Here is a 25559-nt window from a genome sequence, read left to right as displayed (position 1 = left end):
ATTATGTCAGAACAATAAGTCATACGACCTGTTATAAACATTTCTTAAGGTGGCAATTTAACACTGTGACACAAACTGGATTGGATGGATGGATGGATGGGTGGATGGATGGATGGATGGATGGGTGGATGGATGGATGGATGGATGGATGGGTGGATGGATGGATGGATGGGTGGATGGATGGATGGATGGGTGGATGGATGGATGGATGGATGGGTGGATGGATGGTAGTAATGGATGGATGGATGGGTGGATGGATGGATGGATGGATGGATGGATGGATGGATGGATGGATGGATGGATGGGTTGATGGATGGATGGATGGATGGATGGATGGATGGATGGATGGATGGATGGGTGGATGGATGGATGGATGGATGGGTGGATGGATGGTAGTAATGGATGGATGGATGGATGGGTAGTAATGGAGGGATGGATGGATGGATGAATGGGTAGTAATGGAGGGATGGATGGATGGATGGATGGATGGATGGATGGATGGATGGATGAATGGATGGATGGATGAATGGGTAGTAATGGAGGGATGGATGGATGGATGAATGGGTAGTAATGGAGGGATGGATGGATGGATGGATGGATGGATGGATGGATGGATGGGTAGTAATGGAGGGATGGATGGATGGATGGATGGATGAATGGATGGATGGATGGATGGATGGGTAGTGATGGATGGATGGATGGGTAGTAATGATGGATGGATGGATGGATGGATGGATGGGCAGTAAAGGATGGATGGGTGGATGGATGGATGGATGGGTAGTAATGGATGGATGGATGGATGGATGGATGGATGGATGGATGGATGGATGGATGGGTAGTAATGGATGGATGGATGGATGGATGGATGGATGGGTGGGTAGTAATGGATGGATGGATGGATGGATGGATGGATGGATGGATGGATGGATGGATGGATGGATGGATGGGTAGTAATGGATGGATGGATGGATGGATGGATGGATGGGCAGTAATGGATGGATGGGTGGATGGATGGATGGATGGGTAGTAATGGATGGATGGATGGATGGATGGATGGATGGGTGGATGGATGGATGGATGGATGGACGGATGGGTGGATGGATGGATGGGTGGATGGATGGATGGGTGGATGGATGGATGGATGGATGGGTAGTAATGGATGGATGGATGGATGGATGGATGGATGGATGGATGGATGGATGGGACTGAAGGACTAAAAAAGACACAAAATGACTAAAAAAGACACAAAATGACTTAAAAAAGACACAAAATGACTAAAAAAAGACACAAAATGAACAAAAAAGACACAAAATGACAAAAAAACAGAAGAAGACACAAAATGACTAAAAAAGACACAATAAAAGACAGAAAATGACCAAAAAAGACACAAAATGACTTTTTTTTAAAAAAGACACAAAATGACTAAAAAAAGACACAAAATGACCAAAAAAAGACACAAAATGAACAAAAAAGACACAAAATGACAAAAATAAACCACAGAAGAAGACACAAAATTACAAAAAAAGACAGAAAATGACCAAAAAAGACAAAAAGACATGAAAAGGTTTCTAAAATGGACCAAACAGCCCTATAAGACTCCATAGAGTTAAACACAGAAGAATCAACTTCACATTGAGGGAAAATGGATAGAAATGTTAATGAGTTGCAGCCAGTATTACAGTGATAATGAACCATTCAAACAGTGCTCGTGTCTCCTTTGACTCTGTGTTTGTAAGTGTGACCATGGTTTGTTTGTGCAGATCGTGATTGTGCAGTTTGGAGGGAAACCGTTCAGCTGCGCCCCTCTCAACGTGGAGCAGTGGCTCTGGTGTCTTATATGTTAGATTTGACACCTTTGTTCACATTTGCAACATTTCAAATTCTTTATTGAGCATGATAGTGTTTTGAAAATAAAAAAAGATTCAAAATCACATTTTATGTACTACTACTAAAGGACTAAAAAAGACACAAAATGACCCCCAAAAAGACACAAAATGACTGAAAAAAGACACAAAATTACTTAAAAAAAAGACACAAAATGACTTTTTAAAAAAAAGACACAAAATGACTTTTTAAAAAAAGACACAAAATGACTATAAAAAGACACAAAATGACTAAAAAAAGACACAAAATGACTATAAAAAGACACAAAATGATCAAAAAATAGACAAAGTGAACAAAAAATACACAAAATGAACAAAAAAGAGACAAAATTACTAAAAAAGACACAACAAAAGACAGAAAATGACCAAAAAAGACACGAAAAGTCATGAAAAGGTTTCTAAAATGGACCAAATAGCCCTATAAGACTTCACATTGAGGGAAAATGGATAGAAATGTTAATGAGTTGCAGCCAGGATCACAGTGATAATGAATCATTCAAACAGTGTTTTTCTTCCAGTGTCTCCCTTGACGCTGTGTTTGTAAGTGTGACCTTGATTTGTTTGTGCAGATCGTGATTGTGCAGTTTGGAGGGAAACCGTTCAGCTGCGCCCCTCTCAACGTGGAGCAGTGGCTCTGGTGTCTGTTTGTGGGAGTGGGCGAGCTCCTCTGGGGGCAGGTAAGCAGCTAACACACCTGGTTTACCTTCACTTTCTCTGAGGTGAGGAGAAGGAAACCTTTCACACCAGTTTATACAACACCTCTGTGTCTATTTATGTGAAAATAATCTGGTATTCTCTGGTTTATCATACACTACAGGCCCAAAGTTTGGAAGCAAGATCAAATTTGTACAAAAAAGATCGTAGTTTCATTGCTATACTGCAACAAAATAAACCTGATTATTACATAAAGAGTCACTTATTAGAACACATTTTATTATAATTATCAGGTCTTTGGGTTTTTATTGCTTAGACTTTGTGTTTCCTTCTTTCCTTAATTTATAAATCTGAACTTTTGTACTTTTACTTCAGTAAGTTTTGAATGCAGGACTTTTACTGTAGTGGAGTCATTTCACAGTGTGTATTAGTACTTTTACTGCAGTAAATAAAGGATCTGAATACTTCTTCCACCACTGTTATTACGTAGAAGAGTGACGGTAAAATATGGAATAAAATGGCAATCTTAAACAGGAAATCAACAGTGCTAATATCATTTTACCGTAATATTAGAACAAGTTGCACCGTATTTATTACGGTAAAGTTCTGGCAACCACAGCTGCCGGTAAAAACTACTTTTATTTTACAGTGTAGCTGTAGATGTGAGGTCAGCTCCTTTAAATCAGGACTAAAAACACTATAGTTTACTGCAGCGTATCTTAACTTTAACACTTATCTGCTCTACTCTACTGCCCTTACTTTTTAACTACGTAATGTTTGACTTGTGCTTTTTATTATTTTTTCTCTTTTCTTATCTCTTATTTGTATTTTTATTTCTATTTCCCTGTTTTAACTGACTGTTTTTACTGTTTTCTATTGTATCGTGCTGTTTTAATGTGTATGTAAAGCACTTTGAATCACCTTGTGTTGAATTGTGCTATACAAATAAACTTGCCTTGCCTTGCCTTATGGTCAAATAAGTATTTTCTATGAACCCACCTGTCCTCCAGGTGATCGCCACGGTGCCAACGGAGCGGCTGCCGTGTCTGAAGGAGGCGGGGCTGGGCCTGGAGCCCGGCGAGGAGGAAGGGGAGGAGATGGCCGAGGATGAGGAGGAGATCGACTGTGCTGAGAGAGAACTCCGCCGTGGACAGATCCTCTGGTTCAGAGGCCTGAACCGCATCCAGACCCAGGTACGGTTCCCCCAGACCACCACAGAACCCTAACAAACCTCTTCCACAGGACTAGACGTAGAGAACCAGAACCATCCACCAGGAGCTGCTCTGGTCACCACTCACAGTTTCTTTAAGGTGAATTACAGATTAATGGGGGTTTGCAACCTTTTGTGTCATAAAGAATTCTGATTCTGAATATGAATGCCTAATGTGTGCATATTTTTTTAATTTAGTGCTTTATATTGAAACACAGGGTATTATTATTGTTGATATTAGTGAGTTTTCTAGTGACACACTGTCTCTAAATAAACTGCCTGTATGATGGCCTTTACATACTAACATTAGATACTTAGATCTGCTGCATTATTGACTCTTTCTATGATAAATATAGAGTTTTAGTTGAGACTAGGGTTGTCACCATACTAACATTTTCAACTCCATACCGATACTCAGGAAAATATTCGATACTCGATACCATTTTCGATACCACCAGGATAAAAACAAAGACTCCAAAATTTAACAGAAATATTCTATTAACAAGAAAAATGCAACATGTAAAAATGAACAGAGCCACACGTTAAATACACTGCAAAAAAAAGCCAACTTGTATTTTTTTGGCCTAAAACAGTGATTTAAGTTGGTAAAACTTGGAAATATAAATGATTGACATTTAGGGCAATAATGTAAGTTAGCACAACAAAGGAAGCCAGTTGTCTGCTCAAAAACAAGTTGGTGAGTTGTTGTTACTTATATCTTTAAGTTGGGGTTCACAACAAGGGACAATAGTTCTGATAACTCTTATTTCTTTGTTGGGAAATGCGGGAAATCGGTAAAATTGGGTCATTAGCGAAAGCTAGCGGCTAACTGACGCTAGCGGCTAACTGATGCTAGAAGCTAACTTACGCTAGCGGCTAACTGATGCTAGCGGCGCTGCTTGTTACAGCTACAAGAGTAGCCATTAGCGTATCAATGCTAACTCTAAATTGTGGTCGTAACATTAGCTGACATTTCATAGCGGCGTTACAATCGTGCCAATTCAGCACATTGCAGAAGTTAGCAGAAGTAAGGATTAAAAGTTATTACAATGTTAAATTATAAATTCAAAAATCTGAATTCAGAGTTGAGCAAACTCAGAAACAAAACTTAAAATATTTAGTTTAATTGTCCAACTTAAAATTTTATCGAAGTTTGTTGCCTTGAAATTTTGAGTTCACCCAACTTTTCTTTTTTTTTGCAGTGTATTTATAATAAAAAACAGTTGTGCAAAAAGAAACTGCAACTATGATAACAAGCTTAATAAATAAATACGATAAACAATAACAATTAGAACAATATGTTGAGGTTGTATGCTGTGCACAATATTAGGCAAGCTTGATAAAAAATAACAATAACTTAACTTTAGTGTTCCTTCCTTGGTTTGCTTTACACACATAACAACATCGATACTATCGATACTTTTGAATATGAGTATCGTATCCGGATACAACGTTTTAGTATTGATACTTTTTTGAGTATGGATACTTTTGACAACCCTAGTTGAGATTAAACTGCATCTGATTTGTTGTCAGTCATCTGAAGTCAGTCTGTATCTTATTGTCTGTGCTGTTCTTCTTCTTGTGCCAAACATAACCATCCCAGTCTTTTCTCTCCTACACAGCTGTAACTCTGTCTGTGGTGCTCAAACCTGCTGAAATGTCCTTTAATACTGTTATTATAGTGGTATTTAAGATGCTGATCAGAGAGGCTCCATGCTGTGACCGTGGCTCAGTGTGTGAGTGTTTACAGGCTAATGCTAAGTAGACAGGCTGCTGACCTGATTGATTACCTTCATTGATTGATTCTTACACTGCTTCGTGTGACACGAAGACAGTAAATAAGAGCATAAACAGCCTTCTGAGCCGTTAGAGATCCAGTCCAGAGTCTTTAAGTGCCTTTAAGTTAAGTGGTCAGTGTTTCATTAGGAGGGTCTGAGTGGGCAGACAACACACACACACACACACACACACACAAGCTCATATACACACTGACAAAAAGGTGTTTAGTCTAAAAACCAGATCAAACAGTAAATCTGCTGCTGCATGGACAGATAATTTACCTTGACAAGATTTATTAAATTAAGATTATTAAATCTAGAAATAAGCATGTTGAACACTTAAAATAATAAATGAACTCTTAAAACCAGATAAAGTAAAGCTGCCAGCAGTGATGAACTGGCCCGAGCAGAGTGACCTGATGATTATTTGGTTCTTACCAAGATAAAAAAAACTTTAGATTTAGAAGTGTTGGATAATTTATCTGGTTTTAAGAGTTAATTTCTTATTTAAAGTGTTTAACATGCTTATTTCTAGATTTAATAAAAAACTGGAAAAAAGTCAGAAAAACAGGAAAAAAATGTTCGAAAAACAGGAAAAAAATAGTCAGAAAAACAGAAAAAAAATTGTCAGAAAATCGGAAAAAAATAGTCAGAAAATCAGAAAAAAATAGTCAGAAAAACTGAAAAAATAGTCAGAAAAACTGAAAAAAATTGTCCTTAAAATAAGAGAAAAATTGTCCTTAAAATAATAAATGAACTCTTAAAACCAGATAAATTAAAGCTGCCAGCAGTGATGAACTGGCCCGAGCAGAGTGACCTGATGATTATTTGGTTCTTACCAAGATAAAAAAAACTTTAGATTTAGAAGTGTTAGATCATTTATCTGGTTTTAAGAGTTAATTTCTTATTTAAAGTGTTTAACATGCTTATTTCTAGATTTAATAAAAAACTGGAAAAAAGTCAGAAAAACAGGAAAAAAATGTTCGAAAAACAGGAAAAAAATAGTCAGAAAAACAGAAAAAAAATTGTCAGAAAAACAGAAAAAAATAGTCAGAAAATCAGAAAAAAATAGTCAGAAAAACTGAAAAAATAGTCAGAAAAACTGAAAAAAATTGTCCTTAAAATAAGAGAAAAATTGTCCTTAAAATAATAAATGAACTCTTAAAACCAGATAAATTAAAGCTGCCAGCAGTGATGAACTGGCCTGAGCAGAGTGACCTGATGATTATTTGGTTCTTACCAAGATAAAAAAAAACTTTAGATTTAGAAGTGTTAGATCATTTATCTGGTTTTAAGAGTTCATTTATTATTTTAAGTGTTCAACATGCTTATTTCTAGATTCAATAATCTTAATTTAATAAATCTTGTCAAGGTAAATTATCTGTCCATGCAGCAAGATCATTTCCCTCAGATTTACTGTTTGATCTGGTTTTTTAAACACCGTTTTCTTGCAGTGCAGACATCATTTCTATCTCCTATTTGTCAGAAAGTTGTGATCGATGCTGCAAATTTGCAATGAAAGGTAGTTTTGGCTGCTGTGGATGTTTGTAGCGTTTGTGGTGTGAAAGGCAGCAGGAACCACTCAGCCAGGCCTGCTGCCCTCACTGAGTGCTGCTGTTTTGTCTCTGTCCTGCAGATGGAGGTAGTGAGCACATTCAAGCGAAGCGGTTCGTTTCAGGGAGCGGTGAGACGGCGCTCCTCCGTGCTCAGTCAACTCCACGATGTAAACACTATCTCTACCCCCTCTCACGTAGCTCTCTCCACCGCTACAGCCAATACCAGCCCAGCCCCCGGGAGTGAGTCCGCCGAAAGCATGCACACATACACACACATGCATACCTGCACACACACAGCCACTTTCTCCTCACACACACACACACACACTCATTAGTAGACACACACACAGACACACACTGCTGCACGGCACGTGGACTGCAGTTTTTCCTCTTTGACTGTGTCCCCTTATGGCTCGCTCGCTGCTCGTGTGTGTGCAATGTTTCCTCTATTCTTTTTCTCTTCTGCTCCCTTTTCAAACAGCACCAAGTCCTGACCAGCTGTGTTGTTCTGGTCTGGTCTGGTCTAGATCCAGTCAGTCCCAGTCCAGAGTGTGTTGTTGTTGTTGTTGTTGTTGTTGTTGTTGAGTGTTGGTTGGGTGCAGGAGGCAGCCTGATGTTCTCTCTCTGTCTGAGGCGTCCTGACTAAACGGAGAGGAATTATTTATAAGGAAAGAAAGAAAAGTTTAACCCTTTGATGCACAACATGCATTCATTTCCCATGTTATATTTTTATTGGGATTTTCAATGTTTGGACGAATATAATATAACAACAAAAATATCTGAAAAGAGTTTAATTTAAGAGCTGATATCTAGACCTTTAACATGGTTTTATTCATGATTTTGGTTATTATCAAGGATGTTTTCATGACTGTAGATGTAAAAATGACTAAAAAATACACAAAATTACCAGTAAAACCACTAAAAAGACACAAATTGATTAAAGAAAATACACAAAATGACCAAAAAAGACACATATTTACCAAAAAAAACACAAAATTATTTAAAAAATATATTTTTTAAAAAGACACAAAATGACCAAAAAAAGGCACAAAATGACCAAAAAAAAGACACAAAATGACCAAAAAAAGACACAAGATTACAAAAAAAGACACAAAATTACCAAAAAAAGACACAAAATTACTGAAAAAGACACAAAATTACCAAAAAAAAGACACAAAATTACAACAAAAAAAAGACACAGAATTATTTAAAAAAACACAAATTTACAAAAAAAAGACACAAAATTACTAAAAAAAAGACACAAAATTACCAAAAAGTGTCACAAAATTACCAAAAACAGTAATTAAAGGGACCTTCCACACACAACACGGTAAAGTGCCATTCATATAAAACTCACATTAAACTTTAATATCAAGGTGGGGGCCACAAAATATCGTCACGAGGGCCACAATTGGCCCGCGGGCCGCCAGTTTGAGACCCCTGTTGTGCATCAAAGGGTTAAAAGAATAAAATAATAGACGTTAGCAGTGAAACATGTTGACGTGGTGAAAACAAAGGACGGATCGTCCAGCTGGAGACGGACGGCTGCTTCCTGCCTCCTGTCTTATTTCCTCTATAAGGTCAAGCGTGGTTACTGTGGTTGAAGCTGCTCTAAACATTAAGGAGTGGTTTCATTTCTTCTCTCTGAACCAAAACAGATTGTTATTGTTGCTCCTATTACTGGTCTGATCAGGTTTCCCTAGCATTGAATCATTCTCATTACCAAACGGCTCCATATGGCTTCTCTAAAGTGTAAACCTTCGAGTATAAAAGCCCCATAACACACTGCTGTTTCCAAGACTACCGATTCAAAAAAAGGTTCCCTCTTCCTCTTTCACTATTGCTTTCTTTCTCCTTCTTTTGCTTTTCTCATTTATGTCCGCCGGTGCTGCAACTGTTGTCAACTGGTTGTTTCTGTAACAGTATTTCCAGCTCCAACGCCACACGTTTGGCCTCTCTGATGTCTTCAAAAAGTCACGATTTTTCTCTCTGTGCAGTCTGTTTTTTTCCTCTCTCTCCATCACAGTTTTTCTCCTTTTTCTTCTTTCTATATTTACGAGATATTGCAGGTCCCCTGTTTGCAGAAATATTCTGTGAAATGTATTCTATTTATTGTTCTTCATATAAGTAGAGTTATTCTTTTGTAGAAGTATTTAGATTTTACCAAATCTAAATACGGGCTCTTACTGTATGTAGCAAACTGATAAGATTTCTTTGGTAGGTTTTCTTTTTCTTTTTTCTACATTTACTTTGTCCTTTACCTCATCCCTTTTTTCATCCTCCCATCTCCTCACTAGAGTAGCGTCCACTCCTCATGTTTTCTCTTGATTTTCTTTGTATGTCAGTTCTGCACGTGTCTGTTTGCAAGTGTGTGTGTGTGTGTGTGTGTGTGTGTGCATCAGCTGACATATCCGTGAGCCGTAGTTTGACTTCTGTGTTTCTTTGTCAGTGTGTGAGTGTGTAAATCTGCGTCTGTGGGCTTGTGTGTGTGTGTGTGTGTGTGTGCATGCGTGTGTGTGTGCTGTCTCTTCATTTGATTGTTTTCCTTCCGTCTTCTCAGTTGCTTCTCCTTCCCTTCCTCGCTCCCTTCCATCCATCCCATGCTGCCTACCTGCCCACGCTGCTCCATCACCTGTAGGTACTCACCTGAGCTCTGTTTAAACACATGCATCACTTTAGAGCATCATTAGAATATGTAACTATATGTATCTGATCATGATCCAGAGCTGGACGTTGCTGCAACATTAACATTGGCTGACTGATAGAAAAGAAACAGCTGCTAGCTCATTGCTTGCTTTTTCAACTCTTTGTTCTTTATTTTGAAGAGCTTGGTTATGTCCAAATCTGTTACTCAACAGAACTATGACACATTCTGGAGTCATCCAGCTGTGCTCCAGGTCCTGGAAAACAAATTGGGTTGACAAGGAGGACATTTGAAGCAGCAAGCATGAACTTACTTAGTGTTCCAGGTTTGCTTTTCTGAATCACTTCATATTGTTTGGAGGCAGCCAAACATGGTCAAATAAAATATACAGTTGTTCCTGTCAGCTGGAGCTCTAAGGATGGGGTTAGGGTTAGTATTAGCAATTCATACACAGAATAGTTAGCCTGGCTAACACCAGACTATATCACAAATGAGATCTAGTCTGGAGACCACCTGTTCATTTTTCCGTAGAGGAGGCGGGGTTTATGATCCTCCAGAACCGTTTATTGGGCGCTACGAATGTCTATCACACTGGTTCTCAACCTTTTTTCAGTGATGTTCCTCCTGTGAAATATTTTTTCAGCCAAGTACCTCCTAACCAGGGTAAAAAAGCATTTTTGGTTGAAAAAAAACAAAGACTTAAAAACAGAGCTCTGTGCCATCAGTGTCTGATTTATTAAACTTTGGAACTTATAAACACATACACAATTCAAAAATTAGAAAAACAACAACTATTTCAAACATTTTAAATGTTAATAATCCATGACTAAATTAATTGCAAATATTTCTCATCACTAAAATGTAGTGATTCATAATAATGTAGTAAAAACAGTGACCATAGAACCATTTTAAACTATAAAATGAACCATTTAAAGCTCCATAAATGTTTAAAACTCTGCTCATTTCTAGTGTTCTCTCTTAAACTATTTAAGGTGGGTTGCAACTTGTGGACATAAATCCACAAAACATAATCTTCAAGATACAGACGGAATTTCGGCCTTCTTTGCCACTTGTCCCTCCGTGTTTTCAAAAGAATTACTGCTACGCTTCAACCACGACTCCACGACCCACTAGTCTATCATAAGCGTCTGTACGTAGCTCTTAGCCAATCAATGGTGAGACGACCACAACGACTGGGTCTGGCTAAAACCCGTTAGCTTAGCCGCTAACGGGGCTAGTTGGTAGATTAGGCTTTTGCCAAATCCTGTTTCTCAGCAAGGCTAAAACATCCTTTTTGGTGGTGATAAAGGAGAGTAAAGCCAAACGTTGTTCTTCTTTTAAAATAAGCTTTGGCTCTAAACTATCTAGAACTCTGTCTACAGCTAGATCCAAAGAGAGCTTGGCGTCTGCTGCAGCCATGTTGGATCTGTTTATTCAAATCTGGATCTAATTGCTCTGTATTTTACCATATTCAGACACAGAGAGTAATTTACAAGAAAGCGACATGTTAAAGATCGATTGAGTTCTATCATGTCGTCATACGTTAGCATAAACTAGTAAACATAGTTCAAATGCATTGACTGCAATGTCAAAAAACCTGAAAGCTAAAAATGTAAAATGTAAAGATGGCAGAGTTGGAAGATGAAGTGCATTATTTATGGTATAAAAAGTTGCATAAAAGCGTTTCAATAAAGAGCTGAAAGTTCTGATAGTTTAATGGTTCCTGTAGTAAATGAAGGAGTAATTGATCGAAAGTAGAGTAGAAGTATAATTACTTTGTGACTTGTTTAAATTAAGTCTGTAGATAAAAGTATGCAGAAGTAGTTACATTTTAAAGTTAAATAAAATGTGGAAGATAATCCCATTCCCTGTGACTAAAGGAAAATATGGAGACGCTTTAAATTGGAGCCATTAACAATCTCATCTGACATTTAATAGTTTCAAATGTGGATAAAACATAATAGTAGTATGAAGAGACAGAGGTCCCAAGAACAACCAAAGAACAACACACCAACAGGAAACTGATGGATACTAGTGAACTGTCTGAAAGAGTCATGGTTGAGGAGAACTGGTGATAAAACACAACAGTAGTATGAAGAGACAGAGGTCCCAAAAACAGCTACAGAGCTTTACACCAACCAGAAACTGATGGAAAATGAGTCAGCTGATTCATGGAGAACTGTGGGTAAAACATAATAGTAGTAAATAGAGACAGAGACACTCCAATAAATGCTGAATCAGCATCACTCCAATAAACCTGTGAAGTTTTTTGCTGAAGAAGCCACATTACAGGTTAGTTGACTAAGAAGTTGAGCTGTTACGAGGGGAGTGTGTCTATGTTCTCCTCTTTGGATGAGACTGGGGAACATAGGACCCTTTTCCCTGCTTTTTCTTAAAAAGGGTCCTATGTTCCCCGGTCTGTTACTTTTTCCACCATTACTGCCAAATTCCATGGCAAATAGGCCTAACCCCAACCCTAACACTAACCCTAACCATCTTTTAAAACCACTCTTTTAACTATTTTACAGATAAGAAACACCTTTTTAATAGCTTTTATTAAAGAATATCCCTCTCTTTGTAAGAACCTTTAAGAGATTTTATCTATATTATCCTCCTGTGACCGTGACCGTGCCCTTCGTAGCACTCTCTAGTGCTGTGAGTGCTGTGTTTTAACCCGAACCTAACCAAACCTAACCTAACCCTAACCTAACCTAACCTAACCTAACCCTAACCTTAACCCTAACTCTAACCCTACCCCAACCCTAAAAGGAAAAAACTAAGCCTTGATGCAAGTATGAATAGGGATGGGAATATACAAACATGAGTAATCCTACATTTAAAAAGCAAAAAAATTGCAAAAGATTGCAGGGAACATAGGACCCGTTTTCTGGAAAAGGGTCCTATGCCCCATTAGGAGTATTAAACAAGCTCCCGTTAAGTCACTGTTAGATTCCTGATACGTGTTTATGTGATAATCCCACCAGCTGAACTGCAGCAGCTGATGATGACAATATAATAATTTCTGTTGAATTTTAAAGAGTTTTTAAGAGTGTTTGTACACATGGTATAATAATATATAATATATAATAATATATTGGAGGCACACTTGCAGGTCTGTCCTCTTATTGTCAGGTCTATTACTATAGGTGCTCTTTTATGCACAGCAGGGCTTTAGGCTAAATGCTAATGACAGCATGCTAACATGCTGATGTTTAGCAGATTTCATATTTACCAGGTTCACCATCTTAGTTTACTGCAGTAGTATGCTAACATCAGATGACTAAACACAGAATCCAGCCCAAGTCTGATTGAAAAGTCATCAGTTGTGCAGGTCTTCAGTCATAATACATAACATTACATTAATGGCTGTGCCAAATTTGGCAATCCATTCAATAATTGTTTTATAATAACTAGTGTAGTGCCCGTAGGAAGTATCTTTACGTCCATATTATGCTTAGCTGTCAGTTAATAAAGTTTTGTTTTTACTGTTTTCAATGGATCAAACTGATGCGGAAGAAAGGGCTTAAATCTCCACTTAGCATGCTAATGGTTACACATTACACAGTACGCTGCACTAAAAGTACATTAACATGAAGCCAATTAGCTGATATGCTATATTGCATGTAAGTATCTCATATCAAATGATTCTGGCCATTACGCTAAGCAACATGAATGTCATCCCTGAATTACATAGTAATGCAACATAAGAAGTTAATAAAGCTAAATCTCCTTAGCTTAGCATGCTAATCGCGCTACAACAACGTCTGCAACTCCATAAAACACTTTTCATAACATCCAGCACATACACACTGAACATTGATTTTCACTGGAAACTATTAGAATATTATTGTTAAATGGAACCTTGTAGCCACTTTAAAACTCCTAAAGATAGGTAGGCTAAATAGACTTCAGATGAGATGAGTCAGGGTGGAAATACAGAGAGAATTACTGTGTTACTGACCAGGTGTAGGCCTATCACACAATGGGGCGGAGCTCCCCTAAAAGGGGCGGAGCTCATGTAAAAATGGGCGGGGCTCCTCTAAAATGGGCGGGACTTCCATAAAGGGCGGGGCTCCGCTCAAAGGGGCGGAGCTCCCCTAAAAGGCGTCTGATCAGAAACAGTGCAATGCTGCAACACGTCCTACGTAAATAATGATATTTAGAAAAATGAATTCAAAACTCTTCAAAATCGAGGATGCAAGACACACACACACACACACACTTCACACGCTTCTTGCTTTTATAGATAGCTTCCACTAACCACTGAAACAAGTGCACAATGTCCTCCTGTTGTAGAGACATTTACTAAAACCTGCAGGGCCCATGCAGTGGTTTTAGCCTCTTTAACATTTATGACCCAATTTAAAAAGGTACACTGAAGAACTGAGGGGCTCGGGGCCACAGACCGGGTAGGGAAGTCCTGATTTAGAGAATATCACCAGCCACCACCACCACCATGAGCAGCAAACACACACTCCAGATGATTTGTAGTGTGTGTTTTAGAACAGAGGGAGCTTGAGGCTCATTACTTTACTCCTCTCCCAGAGTTCATCTGGCTCTGGGCCTGCTGCTGCTGCATGATGTCGTAAGTTCTGACGTCAAACTCCATCACCTCACTGACTTTTACAGCCAAATCTACCATCGCTGGGTAAGAAGAGTCCAGGCATATCTGAAATAAACATCATCAATATTAAATAGAGATTTTAAAATATATATAGAAGTCTCTGTTTAATTCATTTCATCTAGCTGAGCTGTGCTGGAGCCCAGTGATCCATCTGGATCTTTAGAAACAATCTATGGATCCAGTTTGTTTTCATTTCACACTGATCACATTAATCTGCCGGAAATTACAGTTTAAAAATCACAGAAAAGAGATCAGTATGGAAGTTTGCATTGGTCAGGATACTTTAAGGGGAACGGGTTGTTTAGGCCAAATCTCCAATCCACACTGCAAATTATTTGTGTCTTACCAAGATGAAAAAAATGTTAATTTCTTATTTTAAGCGTTCAACATGCTTATTTCTAGATTTAATAATCTTAATTCGGGAAATCTTGTCAAGGTTAATTATCTGTGCATGCAGCAAGATCATTTCCCTCAGATTTACTGTTTATCTGGTTTTTAGACACATCTTTTTTGCAGTGCATCCTCAGCTCCTCAATTCTTTGTTAAAGTTCTTTCGTATTCACAAAGATTTTAGCCTCTGCTTTTAGTTTTCCCTGCTTAAATGTGATCTGATATGATAGGAGACATGAAGATGCATTGAATTGAGGAAGGTGTTGCTCTGGATTAGAGCTCAGTCATTAACCAGTCATCTACCTCACAGCTTCTCCCTCTATTTATGTTGCACTTTCTCCTCATTACACAGCAGCCTCTCTACCTTCCAGCGCCTATTTCCTTCTCGTACTTTAACCATCGTTTTTCCATCAAGCACTGCTGAAAGAGCCAGCAGGGAGAGAGGGAGAGAGAAAAGAAAAGAAAAGAGAAAGAGAAAGAGACATAAGTAAGGCGGCAGTGGCCTGCTGCTCACTCTGGGGACAATATATACTCGAAAGTTTACGACAAAATGAAAACAAACCAAGCGCTGACGAAGTGAGAAAGTAACATTCTGAAACCTTCTCAGTCTGCATGAGGTGTTTTTCTACTGTCTGACAGGCTCTTTGGAAAAACAGATAAGCACTGAACCTACTGCTTGACCGTCTGTCTGTCTGTCTGTCTGTCTGTCTGTCTGTCTATCATATATGGCAGAGTCATATATAGAGGCTCCTGTTAGTTTGGCTAACTGCAGCACTGATCTCCATTCAGCTGCCTGAACCATCCCCCTCTCATAATCACACTTCTGACTCCAGTTGTTGTTGCAGTCGACATGAAACTTCTTCTCTGTTGATCTCATTCAGCCAAACTGTCTCTATGTAGGGCTCTGCCTGTCCGTCTGCCTGCCTGTCTGTCTGTCTGTCTGTCTGTCTGTCTGTGGATCTGCATTGAACTGTCTCTGTTTCTTTTGAATCTCATGCTGCTTCTTTTCCTCTGTTTGGGCTTGTGGGAAGGGTGCATGGAGCAACTAGCCATGGCAAAGGAATGTGTTATTAACGCATGCATACAGCATACATAAACACTGCATAATGCACCTCCAGGTACACTCATAGACCTCACTCTTATGTGTGTGTGTGTGTGTGTGTGTGTGTGTGTGTGTGAGACAGTATAAGTGACAGAGATGTGATCCAGCATGACTCTGCTGCCTCCTGATCTGTGACAGAGCTGCTGCCTGACAACCAATCATCTTCTGTTTCTACTAAACTAACCAATCACATTCTGTTGGAACCTGCTGATGTCGCCTCTCGGTTGTGCAAGACTTGTTTTTCTTTCTATCCTGCAGCACTTCATCATCAGCATCATCATCATCATTTCAACCTCTCATTTGTCCCTAACTGCTCTGGCTGCAGTGCATTTTGCATTTTGTGTGTGTGTGTGTGTGTGTGTGCTGACAGACGAGCTGTCGGTGTGTTTGCGTGTTTAAACAAGCTGTCTTTAACAAAAACAGCAGCTATGATTGACAGCTGTGTGATGCATGAAGATGTCCGGCCCCCGAGCTGCACGATGAGGAAACAGCTGATCAGCTGCTTCACTCTGTCACATGCTGCTGCTGCATGTTTCTGTCTGTCTGTGCTAACACTTTATATCAGGGAACACATATTCAGCATGGATTAGCATGCAAATAAGTCACATATTGTCTCTTAATGAGTCATTATTCAGTAGTTATTAATGCCTTATTCTGCATGGTTATTATTATACAACCAGTAAGACATTAACTAAGAGTTTTCCCTCAATAACCTCAGAATTATTGATTATTAGTAGTAAGTAAGGAAGTTGTTGTATATGAGTTGTGATCTTAATATGCTTTACTTTGTATGGACTTTATAATCTCTACATAGCGGTGAAGGTAACCATGGAAACGGCCAATAGCAAACACCTTCTCCAGACCTTTCACTGCAAAAACCAACTGACAAAATAAGAAATAAATAACTAGAATTAAGCAAATACATGCTCGAAACAAGTCAAATTATCTGCCAGTGCAGTAAGTAAAGAATTCTAAAATAAGTAAAAAATATCTCAGCACTGGAAAAACCAATGATATGTTGGAATAAATCCAAATTTACTTATTTTGAGCAACTGTGGCTTGAATAAACCAGAAATACTTGAAACGAGCACGTTTTGGTGGTAGAAAATGCTTTTGAAATATCATTTAAACTCCATGCAACTAAAACTCTCAACTGGAGTCAATATTTGAGGTAAAAATTCACCATATTCAACAGTTGAATAGCTTGAAAAGCATGAAAAAGCTCACAATGTCAATCCTAAAAACAAGTCTTTACACAATAAGATAATTAGATAAGCACATAATAATAATACTAATAATTAAATAAGCACATAAAGCTATGGTCAGTAGGTAAATTATACTCTAAACAATATAATTAAGATACTATTGCTAGATCGAAGAAGAAGATGCTTCATGTTTTTGCAGTGCACTGCAAAAACTGAAATCTAAGTCAGAGTAAATATTTCAGATCAAGGAGATATATGTTTATTTTCTGTCTGATAATATAGTTCTTCTTAGTCAGCAGTTTTTATTTTAGACTGTTTCACTTCACAATTTCACGGCTTTTGCCTTATTTCAAGAATTTTAAGAAAAATATTCTACATCCAGATAAAAATCTTTGTAGCTGAATGAAGAAAAGTTGACTAGTTTTTAGTTTTTAGACTTTGCTGGTTTCTATAAATATAATGCCTATCAAATCATTATGTCAAGATGATGGCTCTAGCATTTACTGATTATTAATTCAAGAATATTTTTCAATATATTGAGAAAATAGGTCACGTGTATTTCATTAGAATCAAGAAAAGGTAACTTGTTATCAGTCAGAATACACTAATTCTAAGGTATTTGTGGTTCATTCGATTAGATATTTTTACTGGTTTTGGAAAGTTTTGACAAGACACATTTTATTCTTCCATTGGCAGATAATTTTGATATTTTTAAGCAAAATACACCTAATTTTTGTACTTTTTTCCCTTGTTTTTAAGAGCTGACTTTTTGCAGTGTACTGGTTGTATAATAAGGTCATGTAAGTAAAGTAAGTAAAGTTTATTTATAGAGCACTTTTCACAGATAAAATCACAAAGTGCTTTACAGAAGATAAAAAGAAAGAAATAAGATAGGGGAACATAAGAGAGTTAAAACACAATTCAAACACAATAAAACATATAAAAAAAATAAGGCATTAATAACTGCAGAATAAGACATTAATAACTACTTAATAATGACAATATATTATGTTATATGTTGTTATTTGCATGCTTATAAGCACCTAATTAATGCTGAATATGTGTTCCCTAATATAAAGTGTTAACTTGTTTGTTTGTTTGTTTGTTTGTGTGGTCATGGCTATCGGTTCCATATTTTTCTAACTATATTGTACATTAAACTAAAACACTCACCGTTCCTGCTTCTTCTCCACCTGTGCCTAACAGCCATCCTCCATGTGTGTGTGTGTGTGTGTGTGTGTGTGTGTGTGCATGCATGTGATCCAGTGTGATGGTGTGTGAGTGTTTCCGTCAGCCCCCTACACACACACACACACACACACACACACACTCACACTCATACACCGTGTGTGTGTGTGTGTGTGTGCTGAAGCGTGTGCAGCTTGGTTCTCTTTGTGTCTTTGTGGTTCTGAATGTTCTCGTCTTGTGACGTCTGATTGGTTGATTGGAGTGAGAACTGACAAAAATCTGTCATTAGACAACTCATTTTTTCTTTATTTTTGTGTGTGTTGGAGGCGAACAGGATCAGGTGGATAACCTGTTTAATAATCAATGAGTCAAGAAACTTACAGCTCTGTGTATCTGTTGGTCGTTGGAACTGTCGTTCACAAAAAACGAGTGGTTAATTGATTTTTGATTCAAAATACAAACACTAAAATTTAAAATACAATAAAGCTTTTTACTTCATCAGGATCAGGAAGGGGTAGATGGATAGATAAAGATGTTATAATAACAAAAATGTAAATAGAAAAAATGCCCGTTATTCATACACTGCGACCGGAAGTTGTCATTTACAAAATAAAAGCACGATAAATGGTCGGTAAATAAAGTTTATTCCTCTTTCAAATATTAGTCACATAAATAAAATATTTGTTTTTTCGTTGTCTGAGTGAAAAAGAACGTCACTCGAAACGTAAGTTTGTTTGTCGTATAATGAAAACTGAAACAGGAAGCCCAGAGTCGGAGACAGGGACCGCTCCCCTTCCTTCCAGCTCCCTGTGCTGGCTGCTTGGCCATGTTTTGAATATAAAATTTTGTTATTATAACTAAACAAAAATAAAATCGTGTTTTAGATATAGTCTATCCCCCTCTGAGCCTAAGCCTTGGATTTAAATTCTAAACAAAAATCAAATTACCACTCATTTGTTTTTTAACATTCTTTTGTGAACCGGAAATCCAAAAACCAAAAGATACACGGAGCGTTACAAATATATTATTTAAGGGTTTAAGAAATCACCTTGATATGGCTATATAATAAATAATTTAAAACTAATTCAATTTCCCTCCTGAAAGAATAACACAGACTAAAAAACAGACAACATGTTGATGTTGAAATATCAGGGTTGCCTTAATATTAATTTATAGATCCAGTCTAATTAACATTTTATTAATCATCACCAGATACATTTATGTCTCCTAAACATGACCAATTGGTCATATTTGATGAACTGTTCACAATCACATAATAATCATTATGATGAGGAGAATAATCTTTACATCATTTGTGTTTTGTATTCAGATTTTCCAGATGTTAGCTGCTTAGCTTAGCTTAGCTTAGCTTAGCTTAGCTTAGCTATAGCATAAAGAATGGAAGCAAAGGGAAACATCCAGCCAAAGGCAAATAAATCCACCTACCAATAGATAATTATCATGTTTATATGCTGGAAATAATAAGTAAATAATGTGCTGCATAAAACAAATTTGTTTGTTGTTTGGAGTGAAAAGCTTGTCGTTATAGAAAGGCACTGGTGGAAAGTAACTAAGTACATTTACTTAAGTAAAATATTGATATACTTGTACTTTACTTGAGTATTTCCATTTTATGTAACTTTATACTTCTTATTATATATTATTATATTAATATTGTACTTTTTACTCCACTACATTTAGCTTTAGTTACTTTTGACATGAAAATCAAAGTAAATTTAAAGTGATAAGATGTTGTTGTTTTTTAATTAAACCTCATAACAGAATATTAAATAGTTAAAATGAGCCCTGTCCTGAGGAAATAAAATGCTGCTTACATAAATGCATCAACACAATTAATCCAATTATATATTCAGAATATATAAAACAATCTGAGTGGGTCCATTCTGCACAACGAGTACTTTTACTTTTGATACTTTAATTATATTTTGATGCTGATACTTTAGTACTTTTACTTCAGTTAGTTTTGAATGCAGGACTTTTACTGTACTGCAGTAAAGGATCTAAAATGTAAATACTCAAGTAAAGTACAAGCACCTCAAAGTTGTACTTGAGTAAATGTACTTAGTTACTTTCCACCTCTGAAAATAGTTGTTTACAATCCTCATTCGACACTAAACTGTCCAGTGGATGTAGTTTTTATATTCAGAACACAGACATGAGTCTACTTATCTAACTAAACAAAAAAAAGGCAAATAAGTGTACTTAAAAAATCCAAATTCTTTCAAGCTTCCAGAGCAACTATCAGCTAAAAAGAACAACATATACACTGCAAAAAAGGTGTCTAAAAACCAGATGAAACAGTAAATCTGAGGGAAATGATCTTGCTGCATGAACAGATAATTTACCTTGACAAGATTTATTAAATGAACTCTTAAAACCAGATAAAGTAAAGCTGCCAGCAGTGATGAACTGGCCCGAGCAGAGTGACCTGATGATTATTTGTTTCTTACCAAGATAAAAAAAACTTTAGATTTAGAAGTGTTAGAGCATTTATCTGGTTTTAAGAGTTAATTTATTATTTTAAGTGTTCAACATGCTTATTTCTAGATTTAATTTTTAAAAAAAACAACAGAAAATATAGACAGAAAAACAGAAAAAAAGTCAGAAAAACAGGAAAAAATTACTCTGAAAAACAGAAATAAAGTCAGAAAAATGAGTCAGAAAAGCAGAAAAAAATGAGTCAGAAAAACTGAAGAAAATTACTCAGAAAAACTGGAAAAAAAAGTCGGAAAAACTTAAAAAAATGAGTCAGAAAAACAGGGAAAAAAACTCAGAAAAACAGAAAATAAACTCTGAAAAAATGAGTCAGAAAAAAAGAAAAAAAAAACTCAGAAAAACAGAAAACAGTCAGAAAACAGGAAAAAAAAATATTTGTTTCTTACCATGATAAAAAACACTTTAGATTTAGAAATGTTAGATATCTGTCCATGCAGCAAGATCATTTCCCCCAGATTTACTGTTTTATCTGGTTTTAGACTAAACACCTTTGTTACAGTGTAATGTGCCCACTAGTTGTAGTGTCCTGTTCCACCTGGCCCTGAGTGTCTGTCTGTCTGTCTGTCTGTCTGTCTGTCTGTCTGTCTGTGTGTCTGTGTGTCTTCACCCTGTCTGTCTGCTGGAGGACACCAGTCTGTCTGTCTGTCTGTCTGTCTCTGGGCTCCCCTCGTCTCTTTCTCCTGTCTTTATATCTGACTTCCACCTTTTTTCTCTCTCTCTCTCTTGTCGTCTCTCCCTCTTCCTCCTCTTCCTCCTCTTCGGCTCTCAGATGCGAGTGGTGAAAGCGTTCCGTAGTAATCTGTACGAGGGTCGGGAAAAACCGGAATCCCGCAACTCCATCCACAACTTCATGGCCCACCCGGAGTTCCTCATCAACGACCTCATCCACAACATCCCGCTGATCGACGACACCGACGTGGACGACGAATCAGAGCTCAGCAGATACCAGCACCTGCACCCGGCCCTCCGCAAGCCCCCGCCCCCCCCCCACCCAGCCCCAGGCCCCCACCCGGGTCCGCCCCACCCGCCCCTACCGCCAGTACAGCCTCCCGGTGACCCCGTGCAACCGCAACAACAACAACAGCAGCAGCAGCAGCAGCAGCAGCGCTTCATCAGGCATCCACCTCAGCAAAACAGTCGCCCCGAGCAACCGGAGCCCCCACCCCCACCCCCACCCCCGCCACCAACACCACCACCACCACTGTGGCAGGGACAGGCCAGAGAAGCCCCCCACCCCTCACCTGGCCCACCTCTACTGTGTGGAGACCTCCTTATAACTGAGCGGAGCGTGGGTCGGGGGGAGGGGAGGGGAGGGGGGGGGGGGGGTCAGGGGGTCTGAGGGGGGGGGGGCTGAGGACTCACACATGACATTTTCATCTACTCTTGGTTGAGGAGCAGCAGGACGGGGAGGAGCCGAGGGAGTGGACAATGGCTCCCGGAGAACATTGCGACTTTCCCTCCTTTTGCCCCTTTGCTCCAGCCCTCTCAGCCTGACCCCCTCCCCCCCCTCCCCCAACCCCCTCCGACCCCTGACCCCTGACCCCGGCCCCATCCAGGGGCCCCGCGGCCCCACCCTGCCTGACCTCACACACACTTGTCACACACACGATGCACAGGTCTGCTCCTGCTGTGTTGTCCTGAGGGACGGTGGGTTACTGGGGGGAACATCCTTCAGCGTTCAGCAGAACAGAACAGAACAGAACAGAACCACGTCACTCTGTTCCTATCGGTGTTCTTCATTAGTGTTGTTGTCATGACGACCCACACCTTCACTGCAACAAAGGTGTCTAAAAACCAGATCAAACAGTAAATCTGAGGGAAATGATCTTGCTGCATGGACAGATAATTTACCTTGACAAGATTTCTTAAATTAAGATTATTAAATCTAGAAATAAATTAGAGCTGCAACTATTATTCGATTAATCGAACAATAATCGATTATTAAATTAATCGTCAACTATTTTGATAATCTAATAATTGGTTTGAGCAGTTGTTTTTAAAGACAATAAGTCTCTGATTTCAGCTTCTTCAATGTGAATATTTCTAGTTTTCTTTGTTCCTTTATAGTTTGTTGCAGTGGGTATACTGTCTATACTCAGAACAACAACATCTTACAACAACAACCATGTTGGAGCAACACCTCATAAACACCATCACCACCTTGTGTCTGATGCTGCATCCTAACATGTTGATAACACACCCAGTCTGTCAGAATGCTCTCAAGATGTATACCGTAAGCTATGCATTAGTGAATGTGATTCAGATTCAGATGTTTTTTTATATTCTTGAACTAAAAAACATCTGAATCTGAATCACATGAGACATAAAGATGCAACGAGACTGGACATATCAGTTAGCAAAGCTGGCTCTGTGATTGGTTGGACAAGCAACCGTTCATAGTTCTGTGATTTCCCTGATGTTCATGAACGCGACATACACCAAGGGGCTGAGAAGCCTGTCAGTCATTGTCGTTCCCATGGCAACGGGTTGTTTTGAGGTGGGCGGGAACTGAAGAAGTTAGAACAGAAGTTAGTTAGCTTGTTTTGGTGTTAGCTTCGGCCCACAGTAGCCTGGTTATTCACTAATAAAGCACCATGAAACCAGCTGATGGTAGTGAATGTACTGAGGAACGGCACAATATATTTAAATATACCAACAATCACCTGCTATGCTAATTTCACTTGCCGGTTGGCGTTATGGCGGCGTCGGTCTCCTTCTGAGAAGCTTCATCTTCATCTTCATCTTCATCTGGCTGTTTGTTTTTATGTTTTCTTCTCCGACCTCTTCTGCTGAAGCTGCAGTGTCTCCTGAAGCGTCTGTGGGTTCAGTGGCAACTTCGCCGGACACTGAAAAAGTGTCCGGCGCTGTTTTTGTGTCATCTCGTTGTAGTTCACGCGCTGATTTTCTCCTTTGTGCCGAGAATGCCCGCGAAATGAATTTGTTGCATCAACGGAAGCCTCAGAGGTCTAAACATCATAAAAACACAGACTGGGTTGATTTAATGAATTAATCAACATGTGGAAACTGTCACTAAATTATATTGTTACGTATGCTCGCGAATCAAGTGGATATATGAAAAAAATAAAATAATCTAGCGAGTATATAGAGTGTATACCGGAGTCACGTAGACTACACCGCTGCCAGAAACAATTAATAATTATCTAAAGTAAATACTAATTATAAGAACTATTGTAATTTTTATTTACATACAAGATAAATTAAAGCTGCAAGCAGTGATGAACTGTAATGAAATTATTTGGTTCTTACCAAGATAAAAAAAAAAAACCTTTAGATTTAGAAGTGTTAGATAATTTATCTTGTTTTAAGAGTTAATTTCTTATATTAAGTGTTCAACATGCTTATTTCTAGATTTAATAATCTTAATTTAAGAAATCTTGTCAAGGTAAATTATCTGTCCACGCAGCAAGATCATTTCCCTCAGATTTACTGTTTGATCTGGTTTTTAGACTAAACACCTTTTGTTGCAGTGTTCCTGCCATCAACCACCTCCATCATTTATCTATCTGCAGCCACTTATTACAATCCAAATATTTTCTTTTATTTCATTCTTCTTTCTGTTAACGTGTGTGTGTGTGTGTGTGTATTGTCTTGTCTCTTCTGAAAAAACAACAAAATCATAACAAAAATAGAAATTGCAAAGATACTGTTCATTTAAACCTAATATTAAATAGTATGGCTGCAAAAAAAAAACACCTAAAGGATGGGTAACATACATATATATACACACTATATGTATATGTATAATTTGAATGTTTGGGAAGCGACAGCACAGAACTTGTTATGTTTGTCACAAACTGACCCCTCCCATAAATAAACCCACAGGACCCTGAAATATGAGCCACCAGAAACTGAATCTGAATTTTTTTTTTTTTAATTTGAATTGCTTAACTTGAATAATTGCATTAAAAAACTGAATTTGAATCACCTAATTTGAATGTGTATCGTTCAATTTGAATCATTGCATTGAAAAACTGAATCTGAATTGTAATTTGAAATTGAATTTATTAGTTTGGAACAGAACATTCAGTTCTCACAATTCAAATTCAGTTTGAATAATTTAATTCGAGCACAGAAAACGGAGCTGCTGATTGGCCGAAGAGGGTCCAGGTGCCAAAGTATAATCCATTTTTCTGTCAAAACTAAAATAGGAAAAACCGGAAACAGTGCCCCTTTTCCTTTTTTTGTTTCAAACCAAAAACAGATTTTGCTCTCAGCATCAAAAAACAAGAAAAACAAAATGAAATAACGGCCCAAATTTGGTTTTTGCAAATTCATTTTTAAATTTTTTTGTTTCAGACTGGAAGCAGGAAAATAATAGTCCCATCAAAATAAAAGTAGTGTGCTTATTATCAAGCATTATAAAAATTAAAAAAATAAACGTATCATCGTACACTATAATAGGCGACTGTTTTCTTTCTGCACCGTATATGGTTCACATTTATTTAGTCAAGTGAAACTATAACAGCTGGTTGTTTGGGAGAACGTGATACATAATTATTATTATTTTAGTGTGTGAATGCACATTGTGCTGGTGACAACGCGTTGCCATGGGACCCAAATATGACCCAAATTCAGTTTTTTAATGCAATTATTCAAGTTAAGCAATTCAAACTCAAATATAAATAATTCAGATTCAGTTTCTGGTGGCACATATTTCAGCCCATACTCTTATCTGTAATGTGGGATCTCACATGTACACGTTGATGTTTATATATAAATATATATATATATATATATATATATATATACATTTGAAAGCCCCAAACAGGACAAACTTCATGTCCAGC

The 25559-nt window shown here is 37.9% G+C and overlaps 1 protein-coding gene across 1 annotated transcript in view; it reads left to right on the top strand.

The window, feature by feature from the left end:
• Nucleotides 1-25348, top strand: part of LOC131972328 (plasma membrane calcium-transporting ATPase 3-like) — a 95298-nt gene extending 69950 nt beyond the window's left edge. Inside the window, 4 exon segments of the mRNA XM_059334144.1 lie at nucleotides 2453-2560; nucleotides 3548-3730; nucleotides 21521-21730; nucleotides 21732-25348. Of these exon segments, the coding sequence (XP_059190127.1) occupies nucleotides 2453-2560; nucleotides 3548-3730; nucleotides 21521-21730; nucleotides 21732-22028 (798 nt within the window). The 3' untranslated portion in view covers nucleotides 22029-25348.
• Nucleotides 25349-25559: the final 211 nt, after the last annotated feature.

Source organism: Centropristis striata, chromosome 5 (assembly GCF_030273125.1).
Source record: "Centropristis striata isolate RG_2023a ecotype Rhode Island chromosome 5, C.striata_1.0, whole genome shotgun sequence".
In the NCBI taxonomy this organism is placed as follows: Eukaryota; Metazoa; Chordata; class Actinopteri; order Perciformes; family Serranidae; genus Centropristis; species Centropristis striata.
Note: the sequence above shows the minus strand (reverse complement) of the source record. Positions and strands in the feature narration are given on the sequence as shown.